Below are 26,916 nucleotides of genomic sequence, written 5' to 3'. Positions count from 1 at the left end.
AATATCTTGAAATCTAGTCTTATCGAGAAGCGAGCCCACAGCAATAAAAAAATTTCATTTGCAATGGCCATTTATTATTTCTATTAAACAACTATCAAAGTGTCTGTTTTATCTTATGTGATATCGGGCATTTGTAAATTTACACGTAAAGAATTTCAATGAGTTATGAGTTTAAAAAATCAAGAAATCTATTTATCACTTATCATTAAAAATTAAGAGTAAAAAATATTTTAAAATTAAGTCTCATCGAGAAGTGCGTGGGCTCTGGCGGTCTTCGTAAAAATCCTCGATCCCGTTATTTCGTCAACGTTGGTTGATTCTTTGATTCAATTACTTGTTTTGTAAACGGGCATACCTCCAATATTACCAGATGGTGCGTAGTTACAGACCAGCATTAAGTTGTGCTTAACACCTTGGGAGTACTTCACGGCACCGCAACCAATGCGATTGGTCTCGGCCCAAACGAGCTGCGTGTAATGACCAACTGCCGGATTCTTTTGGTAACTTATGACGTTAGCAGGATTGAAATTCCGGACTTCGTTGTACCAATCGTTTATAGATTCTTCGATTTTTCCGCCTAACAGTGTTAACAGTTTATCTTTATTGATCTTTCCGTTGATCCATTTCCAACCCATATTCTGGCCAACGAGGAGATCCGCTAGAAATTTGAAGTTGTTACGATGAGGTAAGATTTACGTGGTGTAAAACGAGACACTCTGATACTTACGATAGTGTCGGCAGCTGTCGTGTTGGAAGATGCAAGCGTTAGCTAAATTTTGGGCAGTCCGAGCCAGCTTGTCATCCCACTTCAGCATCTTCATGTTGGTGGCGGCGGGCTGTCCTGCCTCCTGTCCATTGGCGACCTTCAATCTCAATTGTTATGCAAGTCGACGATAGCTCTCTTTTCTTTATTCGACAGAGTGGCGGCTATTACTTGGCCGCACGCCGCTACTGGCGAGTTGTAAAACTGAAAAAAAGTCAGCGGTCATTGTCTACATAAGAAAGGGTATAGAAAAATCTATTTCATAGAAGATTAAATCGTTTATGGAAATCTTACCCTGAACGGACTGTTCGAAGCCATGCAGACATCATGATATTCTTGGAGCTGTACTTGGCGCCCCCTCCATTGGGCACTCGTCAAATCGCTGACGAGCACGAGTGCTAGAGCACAGGCCAGAAGTTTTAGCAACATTTTTGTTCACTTTGCCGAGCTGTTTATGATTCGATCGAGCTGCAGTGCCCGAATTTATATACAAATCGATGGGTCGAATATTGCTATTGATCCGATTGTTGTTTACATAAGGATCACAGCTTATTACTTTCAGATAAAGAATACAATCGAGACAATAGGGCGTTGAATTATTTTCACCAACTAATTGACGAACGAACTTTTACAATCGATCATTTAACCGATTGTTTCCGAAAAAGCACCGCTCTCGATCGATATTGATTTGTTGTTTTGGTTTTTTTTTTTTTTAATTATAATTTTTTCATTATATTCTAAATGCTAATCCTGCGGATTTAAAAAAAGAATAACACGTCCATTTTGAGCATTCCGATTTTACATTTTAATAACATTCAAAAATTAATATTTTCTTTTTAATATTTCTTAGCTTACCCCCAATTAAATAAACTTTTCTGGGATAATGTTTGAAAAATTAGGGATCAGTAGCTCTATCTCAGCGAAATTAAAGAATTTTTGAAATTTAAAAACAAAATTGAAAATTTGAGAAAGAAGCTTATCAAATATATCATTAAATACTGCTCTAGATCTATGGATTCGACATAACGGTACGTTTTTTGAAGTATGTTTAGTTTTAGAAGGCTAAAAAGAATCCTCGAAGAAGTCGTCATCAAGATAGAATTTAAACTAATTCAAATATTATCAGGGCAAAGTATTAGCAGATAGATCGGTGTAAACAACCATCATAAACGATATTGACATGGTCCCTCAAATACTGATCCTGTTTATGGTAAAAATAAATTAGTTTGTTTGTCGCCTTACACGACGATATAAGCTATACTAGCAAAAGATAAATTTTAATTATAAAAATTGTTGTGTCACAAAATAGAAAGTTCCGTAGCTTAATTTAGACACCCTAATGAATAAAAGTGAGAAGAAATCCGAGGAATTTATCTCGGGAAATAATTCAAGCGAACATGACATTATTATTTCAGATGACAAACAATACGTTAGTGATATTTGCCAAGCAGCATTTACTCTAGAATCGAGCATGATAACCCTCAGAGACACAATTCATAAGGACCGAAAAGATTACTCTTGCGATAAGTGCGAGAAGAAATTTGAGTTCCGAAGTCATTTGAGTAGACACCAAATATCAGAACACAAAAGCCGCACAGATTTTGCATGTAATCAGTGTAAGAAGAAATTTGTTAAGAAATCGAGTTTGTTCACGCACGAAAAATTAGTACACAAAGATCGCAAAAATTTAACTTGCGACAAGTGTGAGAGGAAATTTGAAAATAAATCAACTTTACTCAAACATAAAAAAATATTCCACGACGTTTTCAAAGATTACTTATGTGAAAAGTGCGCCAAGAGATTGGGAAATAAACATAGTTTGCTCATGCACATTAAGAGAGTCCATGAGGGTTGCAAAGATTTGCTTTTCAATATTAAGACGGTCTTTAACGATCACTCGTGTGACCATTGTGGGAAGCAATTCAGAAAAAAATCGAGGTTGCTCGTACACGCATAAAAACAATACACGATGGTTGCAAAGATTATTCATGCGACAAGTGCGAGTTAAAATTCGGACATAAATCTAATTTGCTCTTGCACATAAAAACAGTCCACTTAGGTCGCAAAGAATTCGAATGTGACAAGTGCGAAAAAAAATTTGGACACAAATCCCATTTGCTCACCCACCTAAAGATAATCCACGAGGGTCGCAAAGATTTTGCATGCGACAAGTGTGAGAAGAAATTTGGACGAAAATTCAGTTTGCTTATCCACCAAAAGTCAGTACACGAAGGTCGCAAAGATTTCGCATGTGACCAATGTGATAAGAAATTTGGAAGAAAAGCAGATTTGTTGAATCATCTAAAAACAGTCCACGAAGGTCGCAAAAATTATGGATGCGACAAATGCGAGAAGAAATTCGTAAATCAAAGCAATTTGAGGAAACATCTAAAAATTGTTCACCTACGTCATAAATATTACGCATGTGACACGTGCGAGAAAAAATTCTCAGAAAAAACGAAATTGATTAGACACGAAAAGTCAGTCCATGAAGGTCGCAAAGATCACGTATGCGACAAATGCGGAAAGAAATTTGGACATAAACATCATTTGCTCAGGCATCGAAATACAGTGCATGAAGGCGGTAAAGATTTTGCATGCGATAAGTGCGAGGAGAAATTTAGAATAAAGTCTTATTTCCTATTCCATCAAAAAAGGGTCCACGAAGGTTGTAAAGGTTTGATATGCGACAAGTGTGATCAGAAATTTGGAGAGAAAAAAAATTTGAATAAGCACCAAAAGATAGTCCATGAAGGTCGTAAAGATTTCGCATGTGACCAATTTGATAAGAAATTTGGACGAAAATCGCATTTGCTCAGACACAAAAAGACAGTACACGAAGGTCGCAAAGATTACCCATGCGACAAGTGTGAGAAAAAATTTGGGCATAAACATCAATTGCTCAGACACCAACAGGCCGTTCATGAAGGTCAGAAAGATTACACATGCGAAAAATGTGAACAAAAATTTGAGAATCAAAGTAATTTGATTAAACATCAAATAGCAATCCATGACATTCAGTTTTAAACTCAATGAAAAATGTAAGATTTGTTACAATGGTAAATATAAATACCGGAAATATGTTCTAGAATATATTGACTCTTAAAATGTTTTGGATCAAGTTCCAAAATTTTTTTTGGAGCCAATTTATATTTTCCATAATTAGATCACCTAATTGTCTAATAATAATGTTTAGTATGATAATACTTTTTGTTTGTAATAATTTACTATTAATTTTTTAAGTCTTTGAAGCGTTTTTTTCTCATAATCAAAAATATGCGGAATTGCATCAAAATTTACGTCAGATAATTTTATGAATAATTCATTGCTTATAAGATTGTATCTAATTCATTGTAGTCATATACTTGAAATAATTCCTCAGAGAATAGCATGTATCTCATTAGTAAAATAATGAAAAGTGCTAACTTTTTTTGTCAATTGTAAGTAGAAACTTCTGCAGACGTTCAAGTACGATTTTTCTTACTATTTGAATAAAAGTTGTGTCAGTATGATTTTATTTTACTTGAACTTTGTATTTTTAAGTATGGTGGTGGGTATTTCATTTTAAAACCCATTTTTGCATGTTAAGTATTTACTACTTGTATTTATTACTTTTCACAAAAGATTAATTCTTTTTACTAAGTACTTTTATCAATCCATTATCTTATTTTACAGTTTTGATTTTACTTTTCGGAGTTTTCCAAATATCGACAGCCTCAACCGAGCGTCAATAAAAAAAAATTAATTTTCATTATTTGAAATACATTATACTTTTTCCATCTTACTACTAATATTGAAAAATACTCAGTCGCATTCTTGAAACCTCTATGCATACATGAAATTAATTTTTACTATAAAAAATGACCAAATTGAAGTATCTGTCCCGATAAGTGTCCCACGATTGGGTGTTTAATCTTACTCGAAAGCGAGTATATTTATGAATTCGCATCGAAAGAATCTCCATTAGGTATGAGTTTAGAGAATCAAATTATTTATTTTTCATTCATTAAAAAAAAGTATAACAGTAACGAATAACTTAAAGTTAAGTTTTATCAAAAAGCGGATACTGAAGGCTTTTGTCGAAATCATTGATTCCGGCGTCGACGAGATGTTTGTCAGTTGGCTGTCTTAGAGCGTCCTGTAGACGGGCATACCTTGCACATTACCAGCGGGGGCATAGTTACAGACCAATAACATTTTGTAATAGCCACCTTGGAAATATTTCATGGCGCCACAACCGACGCGATTGGTCTCAGCCCAAACGAGCTGAGTGTAATGTCCGGTTTGCTGACCACCCGCACCGTAAAGAGAGCTACAATAGACAATTAATTGTTTATGAAAGATACATTCACATTTTAAAGTATATCGATATGAAAAAAAAGAAAAAACTTACCTGAAGTTTTTAACACTGTTTCTGTTGTAATATTTGACTTCTTCGTACCATCCGTTTACCATTTCTTTGACTACTGAAAGGCCTTTGATTTGTTGCGGGTCACTACGCTTTCTACTAGCCAGATTTTGGCCTACGGATTCTTCCGCTGAAAATTTCAAACATGATTGAAAAATGGTCAACTAAGTAAGACTTACGCGGTGCAAAACGAGAAACACTGATACTTACGATAGTGTCTGCACTTGTCGTGTTTCATTTCGCACTGGTAAGCCAATTTTTGGGCAGCCTCGGCCAATTTATTGTCCCAGACTAGCGTTTCCATACGGACAGGTTTGGGCTGTGGTCCGGGTGCTCCTCTGGGCTCCGCTCCGCGAGCGACCTTCATTCTCAGACGGTTGTGCTCGTCGACGATGGCTGTCTTTTCTTCAGCGGTCAAGCCATCATAGACAGTGCGACCGCAACGCTGCGTTGGACTGTAGTTGTTCTGAAAAGAAAATCATCGTTTAACAAATGCGATTGTAAGAAAAAATGTACTCTGAGAAAGAATAAATCGTCGATGGAAATCTTACCCTGAACGGACTGTTCGAAGCCATGCATCGGTTGGGATCTAGGATCCACTTCCGCTGCACCTGGGGCTGTACCGGCCCCCACCTCCATTGGGCACTCGTCAAATCGCTGACGAGCACGAGTGCCAGAGCACAGGCCAGAATTTTTAACAACATTTTTGTTCACTTTGCCGAGCTGTTTATGATTCGATCGAGCTGCAGTGCCCGAATTTATACACAAATTGATGGGTCGAATATTGCCATTGATCCGATTGTTCTTCGCATGAGGATCACAGCTTATTACTTTAAGATAAAGAATACAATCGAAACAATAGGGCGTTGAATTATTTTCACCAACTAATTGATGTACGAACTTTTACAATCCATCATTCAACCGATTGTGTCCCGTAAATGCACAATATTCAATTGATATTTGACTCCAGTTCAACTGTAAAAAATGTAAATAAAAATGTGACAAATACCAATTATAATTTTTTTTGTTATTTTGATTATTGCGTTACATTTTAATAAAAATCTTTTGTACGTGATTAATTTTTATCCATATCTGCACCCGAAATCTCTTTAATCGAAATTGTCCTTTCTAAAATTCTAGCGCTCGAATTTATAAAATTTTCTTCGGTTATAATATTTGTTTGATAATCGCCATTTTCGAGTAAATAGTAACTAAACAATCGTTTTTAATGGTTATCACGTTAGCTAATTGATAAAGAGAATCGAACACACCATATTTTCGATTGTCTTCGTTATCTAAATTTCATGTGCCCGAGCGATGCCGAAATGAGTCGCATCGATCTGCATATTGTCAGCTTTTTATTTTCAAGATTATAACTCAATACTTTTCTGACAGTTAGATAAGACGGAGTGAATCCAGAAAATTTATCGAAAATATCCTTTTTTGACACTGTAACGTGACTGGCCACGAGTAAAGCTTATAAGTTTATATAAATTTTTCTCCACAATGTTATGGATATTAGCTTCTACCATGAGGGTGATTTTTGAAGAGCTAAAAATTGAGTTTTTGATGTAGCACCCATTTTGTAAGTATTAATTTAGTATAAAGATATTTTAAATTTACTTTAAAATACACAATAATAATCTCTTCGATTGCTTCAATGACGAATGATTTTTGGAACTTACGTTCAAAATAAAAGAACGACGTACTTTTTTTATGATTATTTTTAATATGTTATAATCCAATCCACAATAACGCTAACTTTTTACCTCTTTTATTTTTGTAACCATTCTACTGACCTTAAAGTCTAGCTGAATAGTTTATTTCCTCATTATTATTCACAAGATTTGGTAAAGATTCATCATTTATTAAAAATTGAAAATAAAAGTAAAATTGTCGTAAATTAAGTTTAGAAATATTAATGATTATTATTAATAATTATTAAATGTAAAAAATAATAAAAACTCCGAATAATTTAGGAAACTTTATAAAATATTATTATAAGTATATTTAAACGCTTGGTTAGCATAGAATTTTTGAGATTTATAATTGTAAGTTATTCATTGACGAATTAAATTTTTAATGTAAAAATATTAAATGGCAAAAAATCGACATTGGTCAATAGAAACTTTTCGTTGTCGAAATTATATAAGTGAAGCCATTACAGTCATGTACGAAACTGCAGTGTGAACTATCTGCAAATTGACTGAACAATAACTGGTTTATCAATTAATTTAACGTAGATAGGAAACTTTTTTATACTCACTGCTGTGAAATTTTCATAATTAAGTTTTAAAATTGCTAATGGACCTGCTGCTAACTCGAATGGATATGATGCTCGCTGCATTATTAATAAAATATATGGTCGTGTTTTCAAAGGAAAATTGTACCATCCACTGAAATAACTTTGAAATCTTTTCTGTCATCAATAATTCTTCTCTTTTTCAAACATTAACTATGAAATTACAATAATTATTATTCTTACCACTCGTAAAAAACTTCAGTACTGGCATCGCTTAAAATTTGACCAAAATGACCGAAGAGAAAAGCAAAAAATAATACGCACTCAAATGACACTACCATTTCAATGAGTAAAAATAAATTATTAATTTTCTTGGCATACAAAATCTGGAAATAAACATAATCGTAAAGGCAAAATCTTGTCATAATTTCGAAAATATTACCATACAACCAGTAGAACTTAATCCTAATAATATGTAAGCAGATAAAATAATCAAAACTTTGCGTCCAATTTCATCCAGTTTTTCTGTAAATCTGAATTTTTTCGAATTAGTTTATTCTAGTTAACTTGCTCAATTTTAAAAACAATAATCGTTATATTAGTCACGTAACTCAATTGTTTCCTTATGCTGGCAGTGTAGGTAAACAATTTCGTTGTGAATATATTCACCTAAGGGCTCATCAAAAACGAACTGTTCGTTCTGAACGAGCTTGTTGAGTTTAGAAAATCTGAAACTAAAGTAATTTTACAAACTGTTCAAACTGGTAACAAAATCTGGTAGTGGTAGCAAACTAAAAAGAGATCTGTCAAAAAAAATTTTCCAATGCTTTATATTTTTATTATTTGTATCACAAGCTTGAAATTTTCCCGATAAAGACTATCCGTGTTTTGGATTTTCGTAATCATTACTATTTCGTAAAAATTATTGGAGCTATCAAGGATTAATTAAAATACGACTAAAAACTAACAAAATTTAAAAATTTATAAAAATAACTAAGAATAAAAGTAAAAGTTATATTAAATTATAAACTGTCATGTAATGTAAAAATGTTCGAAACGACTAATGGTTTTGGACAGCTAATACATTCATCGGTTAGCTTTTATTCTAAACACGTTTTAAAAATTTTAAATGCACTAAAAATATCTCTCTGGCAAAATTTTTTTTTTATAATTTTTTCTTGGTGTGCATGACTGCTATACTTACGTCAGTAAACTAAATCTTTTAAGATTAACTGAGATAAAGCATGTCGAAGCTATGCACAATGAAGATCCAACTATTGCAGCCATTGTCAAAACAATAAATGTATACATAAACCAAAAATAAAAATATTTGTCAGGATCAAGAAATGTCAGCTCTGCAGTGGTACACAATTTTTTTGTGTAGTTATGATCTCCAGATAAAACAACATTTAGGATAGATGGGATCAATGCAGGGAGCATCCAAAAACTCCAAAAAGAACCGAATACGAAAACTAAAAATCAAAAATAAGAACTTTACTCTTCACAATAAGTAGTAAAAAAGATACCGTATGAAATCTGAAAATTTTCAGGTGACTAATCGTCAAATTGTTTATATTAATTTAATAGGGCCCAATAGAATTTGTTAAAAAGTAATTACGATTATCTTATGGGGTTCTAGATGTAATACAAATTTTTAACAAATCTCAAAATGATAGCTAAATTCTTACATACTCCTCAACTTATTCTTGAGTTATTATGATTGTATCAATTTTGTCATGTAGTTTACTTGTGGGTTTAAATTGTTTTGAAAAGTACCTTTTATTGCTGAAATTATTGGAGAATGAGCTCTACTCATTGTGTATAAAAGTTCTCTTTCTTCAGGATTGGTTATACTGTTTTGATATAAAACTGCTTTTTCTAGCAAATCTTTGATCTCAATAAAAACATTCATGAAAATAAAATGTAATCTCGCGTTATCCATGATAATATAACCAAAACAATACCTCTTTATCCATAAGAATAAATTGAATGTACATGAGAAATATCACGGAAATAAAGGCCAATTCGAATACATTCTGCATGGCCAATTCCCAATTAATAGGTGTTACGAAAGCTTTTCCATACGTAGTTAAAAACTGTCGACAGCGATTTTTGAACATGAAAAGGCTTTTTCGTTCGAATAAAATTTTTATCAATTAAAAGCTTATACTACCGTAACGTAAATTGTGTACGAAAAATTGACAATGTATATGATCCGTCCACAATATTGAAATGATCGTCTGGTATACGGCCAAATAAAGCATAATTGATAAAGTATTTTATTCCCTTGATAAAATTCAGCGTCAACTTCTTCTACCGCAGCTTCCATAGGATCCATTTTCTGATAATTTTAATTTCCTAAAAATTTTAATTAAGATCCATTTCCTGAAATTTTCTAAAAAATTTTAATTCGCAATAAACGTATAAACATAATATGTTAGAGATTCAAAACCTGTAGTATCGACAATAGTGTCACTTATAGCTTCCACGATTAATAATTTTCACTACCTGTTCCAAACAATAAAAATGAAATGAAATTGTACAGCGAGTGTTCTTTGTCAGAATAAAATCTTTATTTAGAAAATATGTATAGCTGCATAAACCGCAAACTCGAGCTTTTTTTTCTTTACTTTGATGTGTTCAAAGTTTCTCTGTATAGACGGTCAAAATGTCTCTATTTCATATTTTTGTTTTATAATTCTATAGGCAAGCAAAATATTTATTATCTATCTAAGTGCGCTTGCTTGTCGATAGAAACGTCAGATGAGGTTTTACATCTTGACACTGATAACCTAAGAATATTGTTTCATCTAACTTTTCATGTAATGCAATAGCCTCGTTCATGTGATTTAAACTTAAAATTGGGCAATAATTTTTAGTATTGGAATACGATTAAAATCATCACTGATGATTTATAAAAAGTGAATGTTATAACGTTTTTAACTTCACAAGAGCCTACCGGATTTAGAGTATAATCTTCGTCTGCATCTGACCAAATATCAATCAGTTATTCTTTTACCTTGAAGAATATTCAAGTTTTATGAAGCGATCTTCTGAAAAGATTTTTAGAAAAATTTTCGAAAAAATGAAAAAAAAATCTAACACTACGATGGTTCATCAATTTTGGCTACCAATTCTCAATATACTAGTTTGCTCCGAAAAATTTTTCAATAATAGTATTATATACGATTACTCAGTACTATTAGAATATATAGTAATCGGCTAGTGTCAGAGGTAGGTAGGGGTCACTTTGACGCCTATCATATACTTCCGCTTGTACATGGCGGCATGGAGATACGGTATTAAAGTTTCGAAATTTGAACATCTTTTCTAAAATAGTATCGTTAAGCAACTCGATGTTAAACTCGATGATAAAATAAATATGTTCAAACAATATGTGAATCCAATTTCAGTAATTTCTATTGAAACAGAAAAATCGCGAGGTGAATTATATATGAAGGAATTGCGAAATTGAGTAAAAGTAACTCCAAAGAAATGTGTAGGTTTAAAAAATCAAGTAATTTATTTACGCTCTTATGGAAATTTAAGTTGAATATATATACACACATCCTACTATGTTAATCCTAGAATTAAGTGCCATTATCGGGCTGGCAGGGCCCTGGAATAATTTGGAAAATTCATAATCCTTTGGTCAAAATTTTCCCCTTTGGCGATTTATTGATATACTGGGTCTCGTACTCGCGGTCTTGTATACGGGGTAACCCATAATATTACCACCTGGCCCGTAGTTACAGACCAGGTTTGATTGGTACAAATCATCTTGGTAATAATAAATCCAGCCGCAACCGATGCGATTACTCTGTGCCCAGACGAACTGTGTATAATGTCCGATGGCCTTATGATCTTCACTAACGTCTGTCCTGTAATTTACAATAAATTATTTATACTTGTCTACATAACAAAAGAGATATTCCTTTAGGGGGCTAAAACTTGAACCCCCCTCCCTGCTCCGGTTGCTACCACCTCGTCTCTCTCAACGGATAAATGTGTAAATATAATAATTTTAAAAATACCAATATCCAAAAAAACGGAACAAATTATATAATTCCTTAAAAGTAAGTTTAAAAAATGAATGGAACAAAATTTTTATAGTTTTGTTATTATAAAGTTAATAATTACGAACAAAATATTATTTGAAGTCTCAAGATGTGCATTATGAAGTAATACTGAAAGCAAAAAGTGAGATCCGAGAGTAATTTTGACATGATTTTTTTCGTTTTTGCATGATTTCAACACAAAAAATGTCCAAACTTTTCCATATTACCCAGGAGGTAGAGGTTTACTTTAGCATAGTTTCCTCTTCATGGTTAATCAAGTTTTCTCCCAAAAATTATCATTGAAGGCATTTTTTTATTAAACTAATTATTTGTTCAATTTCTAAAATTTATTTGTCTATTTGATTCATTTAATTTAATATATTTAATATATTAATGATGAAGAAACAAAAGAACACAAAAAACATTGAAAACACGGAAGAACATTTTAAAAAACCAAAGAAAAATATAAAGCTAGCTTTCCCGAGCAGGTAGCAGCAACAATGATATATTTTTTAATATCGAAATATATATATGATATAAAAAAAAGAAAAACTTACGTGTGTCTATGAACGTTGCTTCCATTGTAATATCTGACTTCTTCGTACCATATTCTTGCCAATTCTACCGGGTATGCCTCCGCGGGGCGCTCTTCAAGCTTACATCGGTGGCCAGCTATATTCTGGCCGGCGAACTCACCAAACTTTGCTAAATATTCAAAAAGACAAATGATACGACGATTGCGATCATTATACAAATGAATAGATCGACGAAGCACGAGACACGCTGATATACTTACGTAATGATCGGCATTCGTCGTGTACTCCTATTCGGCACTGACTGGCCCACTTTTGGGCGGTCTGAGCTAGCTCGTCGTCCCACTCCATTATCTCCATATCGATGGCGGCGGGCTGTGGTCCGGGTGCACCTCTGAGCTCCTCTCCACGAGCCACCTTCATTCTCAACTCGTTGTGCAAGTCGACGATGCCTTTCTTTTCTGTACTGTTCAGGCCAATGGTTATTACGCGGCCGCAATCCGGCGCTGGAGTAAAGTCCTAAAAAATAATCAACGACTCTCGTTTGTAGAGGATGAAATGCTTTTGATTCGAGAAAAATTGAAAAAGAAAACTTACTTCGAACAAGCACTCGGTGTGAGTATGTCCTTCGCACCGTATTACTTCCATAACATCATATTTCTTTCGTGGACTGCAAACGTATCGTATACTCTCCGTATCTTTCATCACATCCTTGTGTAACACTTGCAGGGGCCGCAGTATAGGACCGGTCGGCTTCGGTGGTGACTCGGTCTGTGGACGGGGTTGAGCATCCGCCAATTGCCGTAGGGTCATGTACGACGGAATCATGCGATAAGTTGACCCAGTTGGATCCTCAATGTCTTGTAGGTAGCACACGGCGCTCGCCGAATCGCTTATAACGAGCACGAGTGCCAGGGCACAAGTCAGAATCTTGAACAACATTTTTTTTTATCACTTATTCACTTGTTGTAAAAAAATTGTTACTCGAGTGTTGGCTGACGAACTGTTCGTGACTCAAATTGAGCCTCGGTGTCTTGCATTTATATGCGAATCGTATAAGCGAATTATGCCATCCATTCGATTGGTTTTGGAGTGATGATCGATGATCGGAAAAAATTTAATTTAGATAACGGTATGATTTAAATAAATTAGAAGTGCGCTTGAGTCTCTTTTTATCAATTAGCTAATATGACAGCTGGTACAAGTGTATAGACGATAGCGAAGTCAACGGCCAACCTAAATATATTAATTCGCTTCATCAGACTAAGATATGAAAATTTAATTGTCTAGAATCATAGCACATTGAGGTGACGATTACTAGTATTCATTATTAATGTAAGTGACACTACTTGAATTTCGATAACTACAGTTTGCGATTCGTTTTTTGCATTCGAGAAAAAATTAGGAATTATTGCTAATATATCGGTAGTCTCATGACTTAGCACATACACGCATAAGTCACATATATAAACATTAGGGCATAAACCATGGTTTTTCATGTAAATTAAATGATTTTATTACAAAAATTGAAACAACGCGTAATATCTTTTATAAAAAATTATACTCATGCTAATTGGTTTACTTTTGTGGTGTATAAAAATAAAGTAGTCAACGGGGTCGTTAAAACTCCTTGAACTCTTAACTGGTTGCATTTAATATGTATGTGCTAAAGGAAAATAAATAGTCAACTTGTCTTCAAAAGTCGGTTAGACTACCTTATTTTTGGGCATAGTCCTCTTGCTTCTGTATCAGTGTGGAAGGAACATAAGGTTTCAAAAAATTTATTAAAAATAATTCCCCCTTCTCAATAGGGATTGAACACACTGCCCTACTCGTACTCCACTATCGACTGAACAGCAATAGCAAAAAACTTTAATACAGCGAAGTAAAGATCAGTCGTTGAAGAGCATCGACGAATCCTTCTACTTCGCTGTATTTGCGTTTTCTCGCTATTGCAGAATTGTCAGAAAGTCGAATCGTTGTACATACTGTGTATACTATACTATACATAAAGGCAGCAGGTACATAAGGCGACGCAGCACTTCGTAGATGAAACAATTCTTTTTACACCCCCTGGTTTCGGGCCACTGGTTATGAAAAATACTATACTGCAGGCCTACGCTGCGAAAACAAGCCCCCAGTGGCAGGTGTTCATTGGAATCGGCCACTAATTACACGTACTCTGGGACTTTGTATCACGAATCTATACGTCGAGCCACGCCGTTACTGTCACCTTACAGAGGCTGCCATGCACTAAATTTAAGCAAAGAAATTTTTCATAAGAATGAAACAATGCTAGTTATTATGGTATGTTTACTTTTGTCGATAATTAAGGTAAATCTGGAGATATTTCAATTAGAAGTTGGAACTTTTTGAGCTCTCATAAAACACCCTTTAATGGTGGAAGGCGTCAATTTGTTTTTCCAAGCCTTATTTATAACGATAACAATTAAAGTAAAATTCAACATAAAAGAACATGTTGGATTTGTGGAGGGAGTTTTTTTTCTTTCCCATGGGCCGTTTGAAAACATAGGTAATTTAAAAAAAAATGGAAAAATTGTTCTGTATATAAAATATGGTCGTAAATCTGAGCGAAACGTCAGAACGAATGAGCGGTGATTGTTTTCGATAACTGAAACTGCGCGGAATTTCAATATTTCGATTCAAGGAGCAAATTATTTGAAACTAATTATTAAAAAGTAATTATTTCAGGCATATTTTATTTTCCCTAAATCTGTGTAAACGAATAAAACTGCATGCGCTTCACTGCATAACGCGTTTAATCATAAGTAAAGATACTACAGAATTTTATTGGTCTCTTGACCGGAAGCGCGCCACATCTCCTCCGCGTCAAGTCGACCTTTGATCGCTCGGTGCGACTACTCGCCCTTAACAGCTCGACCGGGCGACATCTCGACTTCGAAAAAATTTAATTTTTGTTTGCGATCGGTATTACGTGTGTATCGGTATTTAACATTTTACATATGACAATTATATTATACGTCGTATATTGAGTACCACTACTGAGCAAAAATTGATTGAGTTATATTATATTTATGTCGTGTTTCAGTTAATATTGTACTATGTTGCTACTCTTTTTTTACACATTCTATTACTATAAATTTTTTTTACATCTACTTAATTTTTGTTTTTTGGACGAGTCGAGATGTCGCGTATTCGAGTTGTCCGGGGGCGAATTGTCTCGTGTCGAGTTGTCGTTCGAGTTGACGTGGGGGCGAAAACGCGTAGACCCCTCTTGACCACACATTTGCTTGATTACTGAGATATATTTGCCATTTTCAGCAATATGCAAATCGGATTTCATAAACTTCTCTTGGAAGCAGAAAATTTTGAGACCTGCCGTAAAGCCCCATTTTGGTCGAAAACAGCGATTATAATATGTAGTTCTTAATCAAGCATGGAAAATGATTATAGTAACAAGTAGTCACTTTTTTACAGCAATAGCGATACATTATTGCATACAATTTTTGCCATATAATATTTTTAGTTGCTGAAACAAAATTTAGCATTTTGTTACTGTAACCAAAAATTTAAGTTGCCCCCAAAAATATTTTTGGTTGGTGTTTGAGCAACAACTACGAGTTTTGTTGTATGCACCACCATACTTTTTATGTAAAATGGTAGTAAACTTACATAGTAGAAGCTTAATGAGTTGTACATAAGTTTAAAATATTGAATAATTTATTTTTGGTACAAAAAATTACAGTTAAAAGTAACTTAGAATTAAGGGTTAACATAAGTAAGACACCGAAAATACTTAATTAACGCTTTGTCGAAAATGTACTCGCTGGCACGACGATTTATTGGGTCCTGTACACCGGTTGGTTCATGAAATTACCAGATGGTCCATAGTTGCAGGCCAGGGTGAATTTGTAGTAGCCACCTTGGTAGTTCCTAATGGCGCCGCAGCCGATGCGATTGGTCTTTGCCCAGACGAGCTGCGTGTAATGTCCAGTTTGCTCACCACCAGCACCATACAGAGAGCTACAATAGGCAATTAATTGTTGATGAGAAATAATTTTAGATTTAGAGTTTATGAAAAGTAAATTTTTATGAATGCATCGATCTGTCATAAAGATGAAAAACTTACTTGAAGCGGTGAACACTGTTTCTGTTGTAATATTGTACTTCGTCGTACCAGTCTTTTACGAGAATTTCAGCGGTGATTTGCGAGAACCCTTGCTTGGATGTGTTGCCTCTCCAAGCGAGATTCTGGCCAACTTGGAAACGGGCTGAAAATTTAAACAGAAAAATTAAGTAAAAAATTTTTCGGTCAACAAAATTCGAGACAGGATAATAAGCTCACGGAGATGTCGGCACTGGTCGTGTTGGAAGATGCACTGACTGGCCCACTTTTGGGCGGTCTGAGCTAGCTCCTCGTCCCACTCGAGCGTCTGCATGTCGGTCGCGGGGGGCTGTGGTCCGGGTGCGCCTCTGAGCTCCTGTCCGCGAGCCACCTTCATTCTCAATTCGTTGTGCAAGTCGACGATGGCTTTCTTTTCTTCCGTGGACAGGCCAACTGTCAGGACTTGGCCACAATTTGCCGATGGAGTGAAGTCCTAAAAAGGATAATAAGTAATTGTATTTATTAGAGGGAAAATTTCATCATCCAGAAAGTCAGGAGTGAAAATTGAACCTTGAACAAGCACTCGGTGTTAGGTTTTCCCCTACAAGTGGGCAAATTGCAAACGTCCTTCGAGTGCGAAATACTTGGCTTTGTTACTGGTTGCGGCTGAATCGTCAGCTCAGGCTGAGATTTCGGACGTGGCTGGATCTGCCCCTGGGGCTGAGGATTCGACCGTGGCTGGATCTGCATCTGAGGCTGAGTTTGCAGCTGGGTATTATACACCGGTTGGTTCATGAAATTACCAGATGGTCCATAGTTGCAGGCCAGGGTGAATGTGTAGTCACCACCTTGGTAGTTCCTTATGGCGCCGCAGCCGATGCGATTGGTCTTTGCCCAGACGAGCTGCGTGTAATGTCCGGTTTGCTCACCACCCGCACCGGCCAGACCGCTACAATAGACAATTAATTGTTCATTAGAGATCCAGATAGATTTTAAGGATGCATCGATATGGTACAAAGATGAAAAGCTTACTCGAAGCGGTGAACACTGTTTCTGTTGTAATATCGTACTTCGTCGTACCACATGTTTACGAGCATATCAGTGGTGAATTGTTCGAAACCTGGCCTGTAACTGGTGCTTCTGGCAGCGAGATTCTGGCCAACTTCGTAACGTGCTGAAAATTTAAACAAAAAAATAAAGTATAACATTTTAGGTTGATAAAGCCCGAGACATGCCGATATAATATGTACTTACGGAGATCTCTGCACTTGTCGTGTTGGAAGATGCACTGACTGGCCCACTTTTGGGCGGTCTGAGCCAGCTCCTCGTCCCACTCGAGCATCTGCATGTTGGTGGCGGCGGGCTGTGGCCCGGGTGCACCTCTGAGCTCCTCTCCACGAGCCACCTTCATTCTCAGACGGTTGTGCAAGTCGACGATGGCTTTCTTTTCTTCCGTGGACAGGCCAACGGTCAGGACTTGGCCACAATTTGCCGATGGAGTGAAGTCCTAAAAAGGATAATAAGTAACTGTATTTATTAGAGGGAAAATTTCATCATCCAGAAAGTCAGGAGTGAAAATTGAACCTTGAACAAGCACTCGGTGTTAGGTTTTCCCCAACAAGTGGGCAAATTGCAAACGTCCTTCGAGTGCGAAACACTTGGCTTCGGTATTGGCTGCGGCTGAGTTGGCAACTGATCCTGAGGATCCGGCTCTGGCAGAGGAACGCTCACTGGGACACCATTTGGCTTGTACTTTATGGTCGTGCCCGGTGGAACCAACAGCATGGTATCCCCATTTTTAGACCCTCTGTATCGATGCCAGCACTCAGCGCTCGCCGAATCACTCGTGACCAGCACGAATGCCAGGGCACAGGTCAGAATCTTGAACACCATTTTTTTTTATCACTTATTCACTTGTTGTAAAAATTGTTACTCGAGTGTTGGCTGACGAACTGTTCGTGACTCAAATTGAGCCTCGGTGTCTTGCATTTATATACGAATCAATTCGACGAATTATGCCATCCATCCGATTGGTTTTGGAGCGATGATCGGTGATCGGAAAAAATGTAATTTAGATAACGGTATGATCTAAATAAATTAGAAGTGCGCTTGAGTCTCTCTATATCAATTAGCTAATATAATAATACTACAAGCGGTCTTTTTAACCGAGCGTACTGGCGATGTCGTAATCCGTGGCTTACCTAATTATGTTAATTTGATTCATCGGATTTAACACGACTAAGATATAAAAATTAAATTGTCTAGAATCATAATTCAATGAGGTGACGATTATTTTTATTCATAGTTATTAGAGTGTCGATACCTTTTGCCACGCACAGTTTGAGAAAAAATCAGCAGATAAATTGTGAGTCGTAATTTTTTTAACTTATTTTTCAAAAATATGTACAAAAAACGTTTTTCTATTGGCATTTTTTTTTCATTGTAAAGTGAATATTCATTATGAGACAATTTATTGATTTCTACAACTACGAGCTTTCTCGTGCAATTGCAGAAGTGTTCGTCGCGTCTAACGTGTCAGTATATATCTCAACCCTCGAGGGTTTGTTATGATAATTTACTGTCATAATGTTTAAAATGCATAATTTCATATTACTTTTCATTATTTTGACATCGAAATAATTTATGAAAAGTATAATTATAATTTTAAGGAAGTCCGACAATTTTTTAGGTGAGTAAACTATTATATCCTTCTAAGAACAATACATTTTTTGAATCCAAGTAATTCTATCGACTTCTTTGACTATTTTTTTCATGCAACATAAAAATATAAACCGAAAAAATTCACGGGTATTATTTTTCTCATGAACATAACGAACAGAATTTTAGTTTTTGTAACGTCATTATGTTATCAAATTATAAATGATAATTTTAGTTATTAAAAAACCATGGTTTATGGGTTTTATGTTTAAGGGGAGGCTCTCATGAGACTCGATCAAAAAATCAATTTTTTTTTGGCTTACAAAGTTAGCAAATGTCCCGTAGAATACACCTCCGAAACCCGTTTTACCAAAATCGATTTGGTTAAAAAGTTATAGGCAAAAAAGCAAAGCTGTCTTTTTACGAGGGAACGATGTATGTATGTACATTAACTTTTTAAAACTTTAAACGCGTTTTTCTCGAAACTATTTTTTCAGAATCGGGCGCCAAGATATCTCAAAAAGTACTGCACTTAAAGATATGCTTTTTTTCTTTTAAAGCTAATTAAATTGTCTAGAACTTGAACCTATAAAATTTTTAATTTTTTCATTATTATTATTTTTTAGAGCCCTTAAGAGAGCCAAAAAAGGGCAAAAAAAAATACAATAAAAAAAAAAAATTATACGATACAATATACAATAAAATATACAATAAAAAATTAAGAAATGTAAAATTTTTAACGTTAATCGAAAGAGAATCAAAAAACGGTTTTCTGGAAAATAGCTGTATTTATGGAAAATTTTCATTTTCTCAAGGTATTACTTGATAACTATGAGAAGTTTGTTGCATTGTTTGTATTAAGTTATAAAATTCCATTGTTTCATTTTTTATTTGGTTTCTTTTTTGAAGTTTCTATGCTGCAATATGTTGTACTTACATGACAAAGACATATTCTCTAGTTACATGAACGGTTGGATGGAAAGTATATTGATGGGGAATTTTTTTCACTTTCAATCGAGAGTGTTTTAAAAAATCTTTAAAATGCCGTTTTTTAGATATTCGAGTTTAAATGTTTATCCCATGTTTTTTCGAGAAAAAATATGTACATAATTCGACCTTACCATCGATAAGCTAAGGAAAAAACACATCATAAACGTATGTCGCACATTTTTGTTTTAATGTGGGAGCTTTCTCGAATTAAAAATTATGCAATTTTCCTAATAATACCCGTGCTGACACAGCGCTTTAAAACTTTACGTGAAATGGTTCATACAGAAAATCGTCGATTTATTGCTTGTAACCTCGTATCTTACCCCCGACGTACCTCGTCGGTTACGTGTTTCCCTTGGCTCTGTGGATCCGTTCTGCACGTCCGGGGTCTACCTGTAAATTTCATGCAATACGGGAAAGGAAAGCTCTTTACACTCACACATCCATCAAGAATCAAACACTCCGTGTAACAATAACAACTACCAGGTTTATTCGTATAAAACAAACAATATACACGGCCTCAGAGAGTACCCGAATACCCGGTCGACGACAGACGCGACGATCGTAGCCCTGGTGGGCGCGTCGGCGCGTACGACTCACAAATACAACGACCAAGAGCTGGGCCGCCCGACTCACCACACGATGTCGAGATCTTCTCCTTGTCCAGATCCACCCTTGGTTGTCCTTGTGGTCTGCTCGGCCGTTGGATTCGCTGGTTCTTTCTCGCGCACTCGGATCGACTCGTACCGATACTCGCACTCTTTACTCCGGCGACATGGGATCTCACTACCCGCGCGGTACTCGTCAATCCGATCTAGACATCCCCAGGATGTCGCGCTCAACTCTCACACTCGAGCTCCGTTCGCTCTCAAGGCAAATCTTCGACTCTCTTCTCCTGTTCATATGTACGCTCTAGTATTTCAACGTATACGCGTGTTTACGTTTTATTCTTTCACACTTGGCGCTCACATGAAATCATGTTCAAAATACAATTATTAATAACTATTCTTATAACTAACTATACACTCGGCAAGTCGACGATGGTTCGTCAGGGCGGCCCAACAGATAATGCCAGTTCCGGCATTACATGCTTTTAAATAATTTTTATTCATTTTGACTATTCTAAAATGGGCATTCCAATAGACTCAAGTTTTGAGGTAATCACCACAATATATCTTTCAACCTACAAGCCCTAATGAATGCGAAATTTCTAGTTGAAAGTAGTCGTGCGTTTCTATATGGTTAAAGTTTAAAGGACTTAACTTAAATTAAACTTGACTTAAATTTAACTACTTGCACATACAATTTTACAAGATATTTTATTAACTTTTTTTTTATAATTGTTGAAGTTCATTTAATAAAATATTCTTTTATAGAGTAAGTGCAAGGAGTTAAAGTTGGTCTTGTATTTCAATTTTTAGTTTTTGACCATGGCCAATGGTCTATCGAATGAAATGAGACCGCATAGAACTTAATTTAGTTATGTGAACCCTTGAAATGCTTCGACAAGTAGCTTACATGTATCAAAAGCTCAGCTTAGAAGCTCTATGTTATACTGTACTGAATTCTTTAAATGCACAATTGCTACTTCCATAGAGGGTTTTAAATAAGGCTGTTATGCCTACTTTTTTAAAAATTTTTTACTTCTTCAACCTATAACTAATAAATAAAAGTATAAAAAATTCTTTAAAGATTGAAAAATTGAAGTACAAGCACAAAATAATCGCAATATTTTTTATCAACTATTTCGAGAGATTCTCCAAAACTACATACAAGAAGACATGACTAATCTGCAATAATAATAGGGGTTTTTATTTGAAAGATGTATTTTTGATTCGCTGTAGCTTTGAAATTCAAGGTCAGCATTAGATTTTTCGTCGAAATATAGGTCGAGCTTGGGGTTTTGATTTTTTAGCGCTCGCTACGCTCGGGTGAAAACAACTCCTGGATGAGTCAAGTGCTTCGTCCACTACTTGCAAACGCTATTTTTTAAGGAGGTTCGGGGGTCTCATTTAAAATGCAGCCAAGATTTTAAAAAACATTTACTTGGTTTGAAACTGTATATAATAAATGTTTAAACTTTTTACCGAAAAATTTTGTTAAAATGATAAAAAAAATATTTGACTTTACATGGTTTGAAACTGTATATAATAAATGTTTAAACTTTTTACCGAAAAATTTTGTTAAAATGATAAAAAAAATATTTGACTTTTTAACATGGTTTTTTACAAGAAATCATCAATTTTCGACTTTCAATGAGCATAAACATAGTTTAAAAAAACAAAAAACCAAATGGAAAAAAATACGTACATATAGGAAATTTAATAACGAATAATTTGACTGCAAAAAAAGTTCATCGACCGTTTAGTTATCGAGTAATAAATTTTCATGTGTAAAAATTCGTGGGTCATTTGTGCGTATCCTAACCAACAAATGAGCTAGAACAACAAAAATATGTGCTCATTCGACTCTAATGTCAAATAGAATATTGTTTTGAGCCTGAGACATCGAAAAGAACTCATCAAAATGATATAATTAATAATAATAGCCATAATTGTGTGCCAGTTGATTGAAAAAACCTATAATTTTGTGTTATTTCGAAGTTGGCAGTTCTGATTTTTTAACACGATGAACATATAGGAGCCCCTCGCGTCCCGCTTCGTCCCCCTCTGAGACCCCCGAACCTCCTTAACACTGCGTGCGCGAAACACGGGTTTTCTAACCTTAAAGCGTCAGAAAACCCTAGTTTCTCGCAAGCAGAGTTAAAAAATATCGTTTGCAACTAGTCCGCGAGGAAATTGACTCACCCAGGAGTCTTTGCACCCTCGCTACGCTCGGGTGAAAACAACTCCTAGATGAGTCAACTACTTCGCGCAGTTGTTAAAAAATATACTATTTTTATGATACTTTAAGGTTAGAAAACCCGTGTTTCGCGCACGCAGTGAGAAATTTCCGACAAAAAAGTTTTCCTACATTTTTTTGATCACGTTCTTCTGCACTAAGCTAGGAATTTTTGAAATTCTCAAAATGCTTACGAATCTCGGAAAAATGTCAACTTCAGGCCCTTGAAAAAGGTGATGGACAATTTCAAAAAATCTAAAAAATTTGAGGATATCTCTGAGGGAAAACTTTTTTTGGACATGCGACTTCATCATACAATAAAAAGCTCAATGAGATACACGTTTAAAAAATCGAGTTTATTTATTTTACACTCTTATAAAAAAGTACAGTTAAAACTATCCTAAAATTACGTATTAACATAAAGCTGGCACCGAGAAATTTTTGAAAAATCCTCAATACCTTTGTCGAAAATGTACTCGTTGGCACGATGATTTATCGGGTCCTGTACACAGGTCGGTTCATGAAATTACCAGCTGGTCCATAGTTGCAGGCCAGGGTGAATTTGTAGTAGCCACCTTGGTAGTTCCTTATGGCGCCGCAGCCGATGCGATTGGTCTTTGCCCAGACGAGCTGTGTGTAATGTCCAGTTTGTCCACCAGCACCGTACAGAGAGCTACAATAGGCAATTAATTGTTGTTGAGAAATAATTTTAAAGTTTTTAAAGTTTTTAAAGATGAAAAACTTACTTGAAGTAGTGAACGCTGTTTCTGTTGTAATATTGTACTTCGTCGTACCAGTCTTTTACGAGAATTTCAGCGGTGATTTGCGAGAACCCTTGCTTAGATGTGTTGCCTCTCCAAGCGAGATTTTGGCCAACTTGGAAACGGGCTGAAAATTTAAACAAGAAAATAAAGTATAACATTTTAGGTTGATAAAGCCCGAGACATGCCGATATAATATATACTTACGGAGATCTCTGCACTGGTCGTGTTGGAAGATGCACTGACTGGCCCACTTTTGGGCGGTCTGAGCTAGCTCCTCGTCCCACTCGAGCGTCTGCATGTCGGTCGCGGGGGGCTGTGGTCCGGGTGCGCCTCTGCGCTCCTGTCCGCGAGCCACCTTCATTCTCAACTCGTTGTGCAAGTCGACGATGGCTTTCTTTTCTTCCGTGGACAGGCCGACGGTCATAACGCGGCCGCAATTTGCCGATGGAGTGTAATCCTAAAATAAATGAAAAAATCAGGAGCTATATTTTATAGGGAGACGAAGCGCGAGGGTTCCTCCTCCAGAAAGTCATGAGTGAAAATCGTACCCTGAACAAGCACTCGGTGTTAGGTTTTCCCTGGCAAGTGGACAGACGACAAACGTCCTTGGTGTGCGAAACACTCGGCTTTAGCTCCGGCTGCGGATCCTCCGGCTGTGGCTCCGGATGAGGTCGTGGCTGAGGTCGAGGCTGTGGATTCGGACGCGGTCGCGGGTTTGGCCGAGGATGAGGCCTTTCGTACGAAATCCAATACTCGTTGCACTCGGCGCTCGACAAATCGCTCGTGACCAGCACGAATGCCAGAGCACAGATCAGAATCTTGATCATCATTTTTCTTCTCACTCTTGCACTCTTGTAGTAAAAAATCGCTCTTCGAATTCTGGCTGTTGGACTGTTTTTGATTCAATCGATCCACGGTGTCTCGTATTTATATGCGAATTCGATGAGGCGAACATTTGCCATCGATTCGATTGGTTTTCATACGATGATCGGGTGAATCAAATCGAGATAACGATCATAATCTAAACAAAAAAAATAGTAGTGCGTTCGAGACTCTCTTTATCAATTAGCTAACACGAGAGCTACTACAAGTGGTCTTTTCTGATTCGAGTGTATACAGACGATGGCGTAATTCCTGGTTAACCCAATTATGCTAATTGACTACATCAGATTTAACTTGGATAAGATATGAGAATTATAAGTGTCAACAAAAAAACATAGAATACGCCGAAGTGATGATCGGCTCTTGTATTCATAGTAAATAAACGCGCCGCTGCTGCTGGAGCGTCGACGTACCTATTGCCACAGTTTGAGATTCTTTATTTGTGTTTTGGAAAAAGATCGCGTTTGAAAAAAATTAGCTGATCAAATTCGAGAAAGGAATTTTTCGGTCGAAAAAGAACAAGCCAGAAATTTTTCAATTAGAATTTTTATTTTGTTATTGTTAGGTACACAATTGTTTAAATGCTATTGACGTATCTCGAATGAAAAAATAAACTTTTTGTACTTATCGAGAAAATTTTCTTCGATAGAAAAGAAAAATTAACGTCTTTCGTACACGGGTTGTCCCTGGTAGTTACCCGTTGGTCCGTAATTGCAAACCAAGAAGAATTTGTTGAAACGACCGTCGTTGTATCTCATGGCACCGCATCCGACTCTGTTCGTTTTAGCCCAAACCAATTGAGTGTAATGACCGACGTCCTTACCATTGGGTCCTTTGAGGCTACTGCAGAAGAAAAATCAAACGCGAGTCTTTAGTCAGAGAAAAAAATGAGATATTTAAATTGAAATCAAATTCAACGTACGTGAATTTAGAGACGCTGTTTTTACTGTAGTCTTTCACCTCGTTGTACCAGTTGTTAACCATACTTTCAACTTTGAGGGTGTTCACATCGCCGGTAGTGCCGACGTAGGCAATATTTTGACCAACCGAGTATCTTTCTACAATAATTAAAGAATATCGTTAACATCTTGGATAGATAAGCATCATTACAAGACTAAAAGTTTCACGAGATCTTACCGACATTTCTGCATTTATCGTGATTGAAGTCGCATTGGTTGGCCCATCTTTGAGCAATGGTGGCTAATTCATTGTCCCATTGCTGTGAAATTCGCGAAATCAAGCAGAAATTATTTAACGAACTATGAAAAAAGATAACTGAAATAAATATACCAACCAAATTTTGCATATTTTTAGCGGCAGGCTGGGGTCCTGGTAATCCTCGGCCCTCTCGACCGTTGGCGACCTTTTGCCTGAGTTGATTGTGCACATTGACGATAGTTCTCTTTTCGTTTTCCGATAAACCGGCCGATAAAACTCTTCCGCATTTCGAGCCGGCATTGTTTGACTGATTATGGTTAAACAGAAAAAAAAATTATTCGTTGAAGAAAAAAAATTTACTTCACGTTATACCCGATATTGGCACATGGTGTGCGAATTTCCTTGGCACTTATTCAAGTTGCAGTAATTTTGGGCATCGCCGAAATTAATCAACGAAATTACTGCCAAGGAGCAGACGATAAGACTCTTCGTCATCTTGATAATAGTTTTTTCACGTGGATGCGTCCGAACTATTGTAGAACTTTATGCACGCCGGCACTATTTATAAGAGTTCGCTGTTCAACGAGGAAATATATTCATCAATTTTATTGACTTATAGTTTGAGTACATTTACTAACAATAATTTATTCTTCGCTCGATGTGTATTTTACTAAAAGAAAGATGTATAGCAAAAATTGAGTGGTCAAAATTGAAAAACCGAGGACTAAATTTGTCGTTGAGCCACATGGGAACAAGTGTAACGTTCAACTACTGGCGTTATACTTCATGTCAAATCGCTGCTAACTAGAAGCTTTGGATGTGTAGCATTAAAAAAAAAAAAGATTGACACTTCCGTAGCTGCGTTTTAACAAAGTCACGTTTGTGAATAAATTATGACGAGGATAAAAGTACCTGGCGAAGTTAATTTATTGCCACCCGGCTTATTTGAATGGCTCGCGCATGGGTCTAGTGCACATTTTTTCACCGATAAATTAAGATAAAAGCAAGAAGAAACAGTCGGACGTCTGTGGATCAAGCTGTATCAATTACCTATTGTGTTCTTGGTCAATTTCGAAGTGAATATTTGCCGATCGTAAGCACGTGATATCGATTAATAGAGTGCTCGCAATACAAAACTTGGATTATTTTTCCTTCTAGTGTGTAGCGTCTTACGCAAACATTAATTGAACGCAATTGAGCTAATAAGTAACTATTTTCATTTTAATAATGCACTTTTTTCGACCATTTCGGTGAGACGTATTATTCCTCATCTAAGCTTTTAACTACTTGCCCGGACTGTGATTATTATTCTGACGGATAAATTTTTACTTTTTTTCATCTCACTTTTATGAATCCTTATTGTAGCCGGTATACCTAAAAACTAAACTACGCACGACTGAAATGTTAAATGAATTATGACAAATACTGCAAGCAACTCCATTGCTACTACAAGCTGAACTGAAAAGAAAAATCAAGACTATTGCCACTTTTTGCTTCATCTCAATAAATACAGTTCAAACCGGAAGAGATGG

The 26,916-nt window shown here is 35.9% G+C and overlaps 6 protein-coding genes across 6 annotated transcripts; all 6 read right to left on the bottom strand.

The window, feature by feature from the left end:
- Positions 1 to 326: 326 nt before the first annotated feature.
- LOC106649044 (venom allergen 5-like) lies at positions 327 to 1,192 on the bottom strand. Its single transcript, XM_023458146.1, has 3 exons — positions 1,058 to 1,192; positions 728 to 863; positions 327 to 658 (listed from the first exon to the last, which is right to left on the bottom strand). The coding sequence occupies exons 1-3, from the start codon at positions 1,190 to 1,192 to the stop codon at positions 327 to 329; spliced, it is 603 nt and encodes a 200-aa protein (XP_023313914.1).
- Positions 1,193 to 4,836: 3,644 nt separating this feature from the next.
- On the bottom strand, positions 4,837 to 9,455 carry LOC106649043 (venom allergen 5-like). Its single transcript, XM_014366311.2, has 8 exons — positions 9,378 to 9,455; positions 9,190 to 9,307; positions 7,856 to 7,938; positions 7,657 to 7,799; positions 5,723 to 5,828; positions 5,382 to 5,637; positions 5,157 to 5,301; positions 4,837 to 5,075 (listed from the first exon to the last, which is right to left on the bottom strand). Exons 1-8 carry the CDS (start codon positions 9,453 to 9,455, stop codon positions 4,892 to 4,894), a joined length of 1,113 nt encoding a protein of 370 aa, XP_014221797.2. The 3' UTR covers positions 4,837 to 4,891.
- A 1,548-nt stretch (positions 9,456 to 11,003) lies between these two features.
- LOC106649042 (venom allergen 5-like) lies at positions 11,004 to 13,044 on the bottom strand. The gene is made up of 6 exons (XM_023458144.1): positions 13,009 to 13,044; positions 12,602 to 12,934; positions 12,268 to 12,523; positions 12,029 to 12,176; positions 11,113 to 11,294; positions 11,004 to 11,032 (listed from the first exon to the last, which is right to left on the bottom strand). The coding sequence occupies exons 1-6, from the start codon at positions 13,042 to 13,044 to the stop codon at positions 11,004 to 11,006; spliced, it is 984 nt and encodes a 327-aa protein (XP_023313912.1).
- A 2,781-nt stretch (positions 13,045 to 15,825) lies between these two features.
- On the bottom strand, positions 15,826 to 17,984 carry LOC106649040 (ancylostoma secreted protein-like). Its single transcript, XM_023458143.1, has 7 exons — positions 17,676 to 17,984; positions 17,346 to 17,598; positions 17,124 to 17,265; positions 16,662 to 17,040; positions 16,332 to 16,584; positions 16,116 to 16,257; positions 15,826 to 16,009 (listed from the first exon to the last, which is right to left on the bottom strand). Exons 1-7 carry the CDS (start codon positions 17,982 to 17,984, stop codon positions 15,826 to 15,828), a joined length of 1,662 nt encoding a protein of 553 aa, XP_023313911.1.
- A 5,088-nt stretch (positions 17,985 to 23,072) lies between these two features.
- Positions 23,073 to 24,679, bottom strand: LOC111693501 (venom allergen 5-like). The gene is made up of 4 exons (XM_023458208.1): positions 23,893 to 24,679; positions 23,549 to 23,801; positions 23,327 to 23,468; positions 23,073 to 23,253 (listed from the first exon to the last, which is right to left on the bottom strand). The coding sequence occupies exons 1-4, from the start codon at positions 24,172 to 24,174 to the stop codon at positions 23,073 to 23,075; spliced, it is 858 nt and encodes a 285-aa protein (XP_023313976.1). The 5' UTR covers positions 24,175 to 24,679.
- A 77-nt stretch (positions 24,680 to 24,756) lies between these two features.
- Positions 24,757 to 26,858, bottom strand: LOC106649306 (venom allergen 3-like). The gene is made up of 6 exons (XM_014366644.2): positions 26,729 to 26,858; positions 25,757 to 25,959; positions 25,521 to 25,691; positions 25,364 to 25,445; positions 25,149 to 25,284; positions 24,757 to 25,069 (listed from the first exon to the last, which is right to left on the bottom strand). Exons 2-6 carry the CDS (start codon positions 25,877 to 25,879, stop codon positions 24,886 to 24,888), a joined length of 696 nt encoding a protein of 231 aa, XP_014222130.1. The 5' UTR covers positions 25,880 to 25,959; positions 26,729 to 26,858; the 3' UTR covers positions 24,757 to 24,885.
- Positions 26,859 to 26,916: the final 58 nt, after the last annotated feature.

Source organism: Trichogramma pretiosum, unplaced genomic scaffold (genome assembly GCF_000599845.2).
Source record: "Trichogramma pretiosum strain Unisexual culture from Peru unplaced genomic scaffold, Tpre_2.0 scaffold17, whole genome shotgun sequence".
Lineage (NCBI taxonomy): Eukaryota > Metazoa > Arthropoda > Insecta > Hymenoptera > Trichogrammatidae > Trichogramma > Trichogramma pretiosum.
This window is presented reverse-complemented; position numbering and strand designations above follow the sequence as displayed.

What these genes read in the sequence shown, in the direction of transcription:
- LOC106649044 (XM_023458146.1), bottom strand. Translation starts at nt 1,192, where the DNA reads ATGTTGCTAAAACTTCTGGCCTGTGCTCTAGCACTCGTGCTCGTCAGC. An exon ending in CTTCGAACAGTCCGTTCAGG is followed by an intron (nt 864 to 1,057) that starts GTAAGATTTCCA and finishes TTGAGATTGAAG; the next exon opens with GTCGCCAATGGACAGGAGGC. An exon ending in CGACAGCTGCCGACACTATC is followed by an intron (nt 659 to 727) that starts GTAAGTATCAGA and finishes TCAAATTTCTAG; the next exon opens with CGGATCTCCTCGTTGGCCAG.
- LOC106649043 (XM_014366311.2), bottom strand. Translation starts at nt 9,455, where the DNA reads ATGCAGAATGTATTCGAATTGGCCTTTATTTCCGTGATATTTCTCATG. An exon ending in TTATTCTTATGGATAAAGAG is followed by an intron (nt 9,308 to 9,377) that starts GTATTGTTTTGG and finishes GTTTTTATTGAG; the next exon opens with ATCAAAGATTTGCTAGAAAA. An exon ending in ACTGAAGTTTTTTACGAGTG is followed by an intron (nt 5,829 to 7,656) that starts GTAAGAATAATA and finishes CGTGCTCGTCAG; the next exon opens with CGATTTGACGAGTGCCCAAT.
- LOC106649042 (XM_023458144.1), bottom strand. Translation starts at nt 13,044, where the DNA reads ATGCAAGACACCGAGGCTCAATTTGAGTCACGAACA. An exon ending in CGACGAATGCCGATCATTAC is followed by an intron (nt 12,177 to 12,267) that starts GTAAGTATATCA and finishes TTGAATATTTAG; the next exon opens with CAAAGTTTGGTGAGTTCGCC. An exon ending in AGCAACGTTCATAGACACAC is followed by an intron (nt 11,295 to 12,028) that starts GTAAGTTTTTCT and finishes TGTAAATTACAG; the next exon opens with GACAGACGTTAGTGAAGATC.
- LOC106649040 (XM_023458143.1), bottom strand. Translation starts at nt 17,984, where the DNA reads ATGGTGTTCAAGATTCTGACCTGTGCCCTGGCATTCGTGCTGGTCACG. An exon ending in ACACCGAGTGCTTGTTCAAG is followed by an intron (nt 16,585 to 16,661) that starts GTTCAATTTTCA and finishes TATCCTTTTTAG; the next exon opens with GACTTCACTCCATCGGCAAA. An exon ending in CGACCAGTGCCGACATCTCC is followed by an intron (nt 16,258 to 16,331) that starts GTGAGCTTATTA and finishes TTAAATTTTCAG; the next exon opens with CCCGTTTCCAAGTTGGCCAG.
- LOC111693501 (XM_023458208.1), bottom strand. Translation starts at nt 24,174, where the DNA reads ATGATGATCAAGATTCTGATCTGTGCTCTGGCATTCGTGCTGGTCACG. An exon ending in ACACCGAGTGCTTGTTCAGG is followed by an intron (nt 23,802 to 23,892) that starts GTACGATTTTCA and finishes CATTTATTTTAG; the next exon opens with GATTACACTCCATCGGCAAA. An exon ending in AACAGCGTTCACTACTTCAA is followed by an intron (nt 23,254 to 23,326) that starts GTAAGTTTTTCA and finishes TGCCTATTGTAG; the next exon opens with CTCTCTGTACGGTGCTGGTG.
- LOC106649306 (XM_014366644.2), bottom strand. Translation starts at nt 25,879, where the DNA reads ATGACGAAGAGTCTTATCGTCTGCTCCTTGGCAGTAATTTCGTTGATT. An exon ending in ACACCATGTGCCAATATCGG is followed by an intron (nt 25,692 to 25,756) that starts GTATAACGTGAA and finishes AACCATAATCAG; the next exon opens with TCAAACAATGCCGGCTCGAA. An exon ending in AACAGCGTCTCTAAATTCAC is followed by an intron (nt 25,070 to 25,148) that starts GTACGTTGAATT and finishes TTTCTTCTGCAG; the next exon opens with TAGCCTCAAAGGACCCAATG.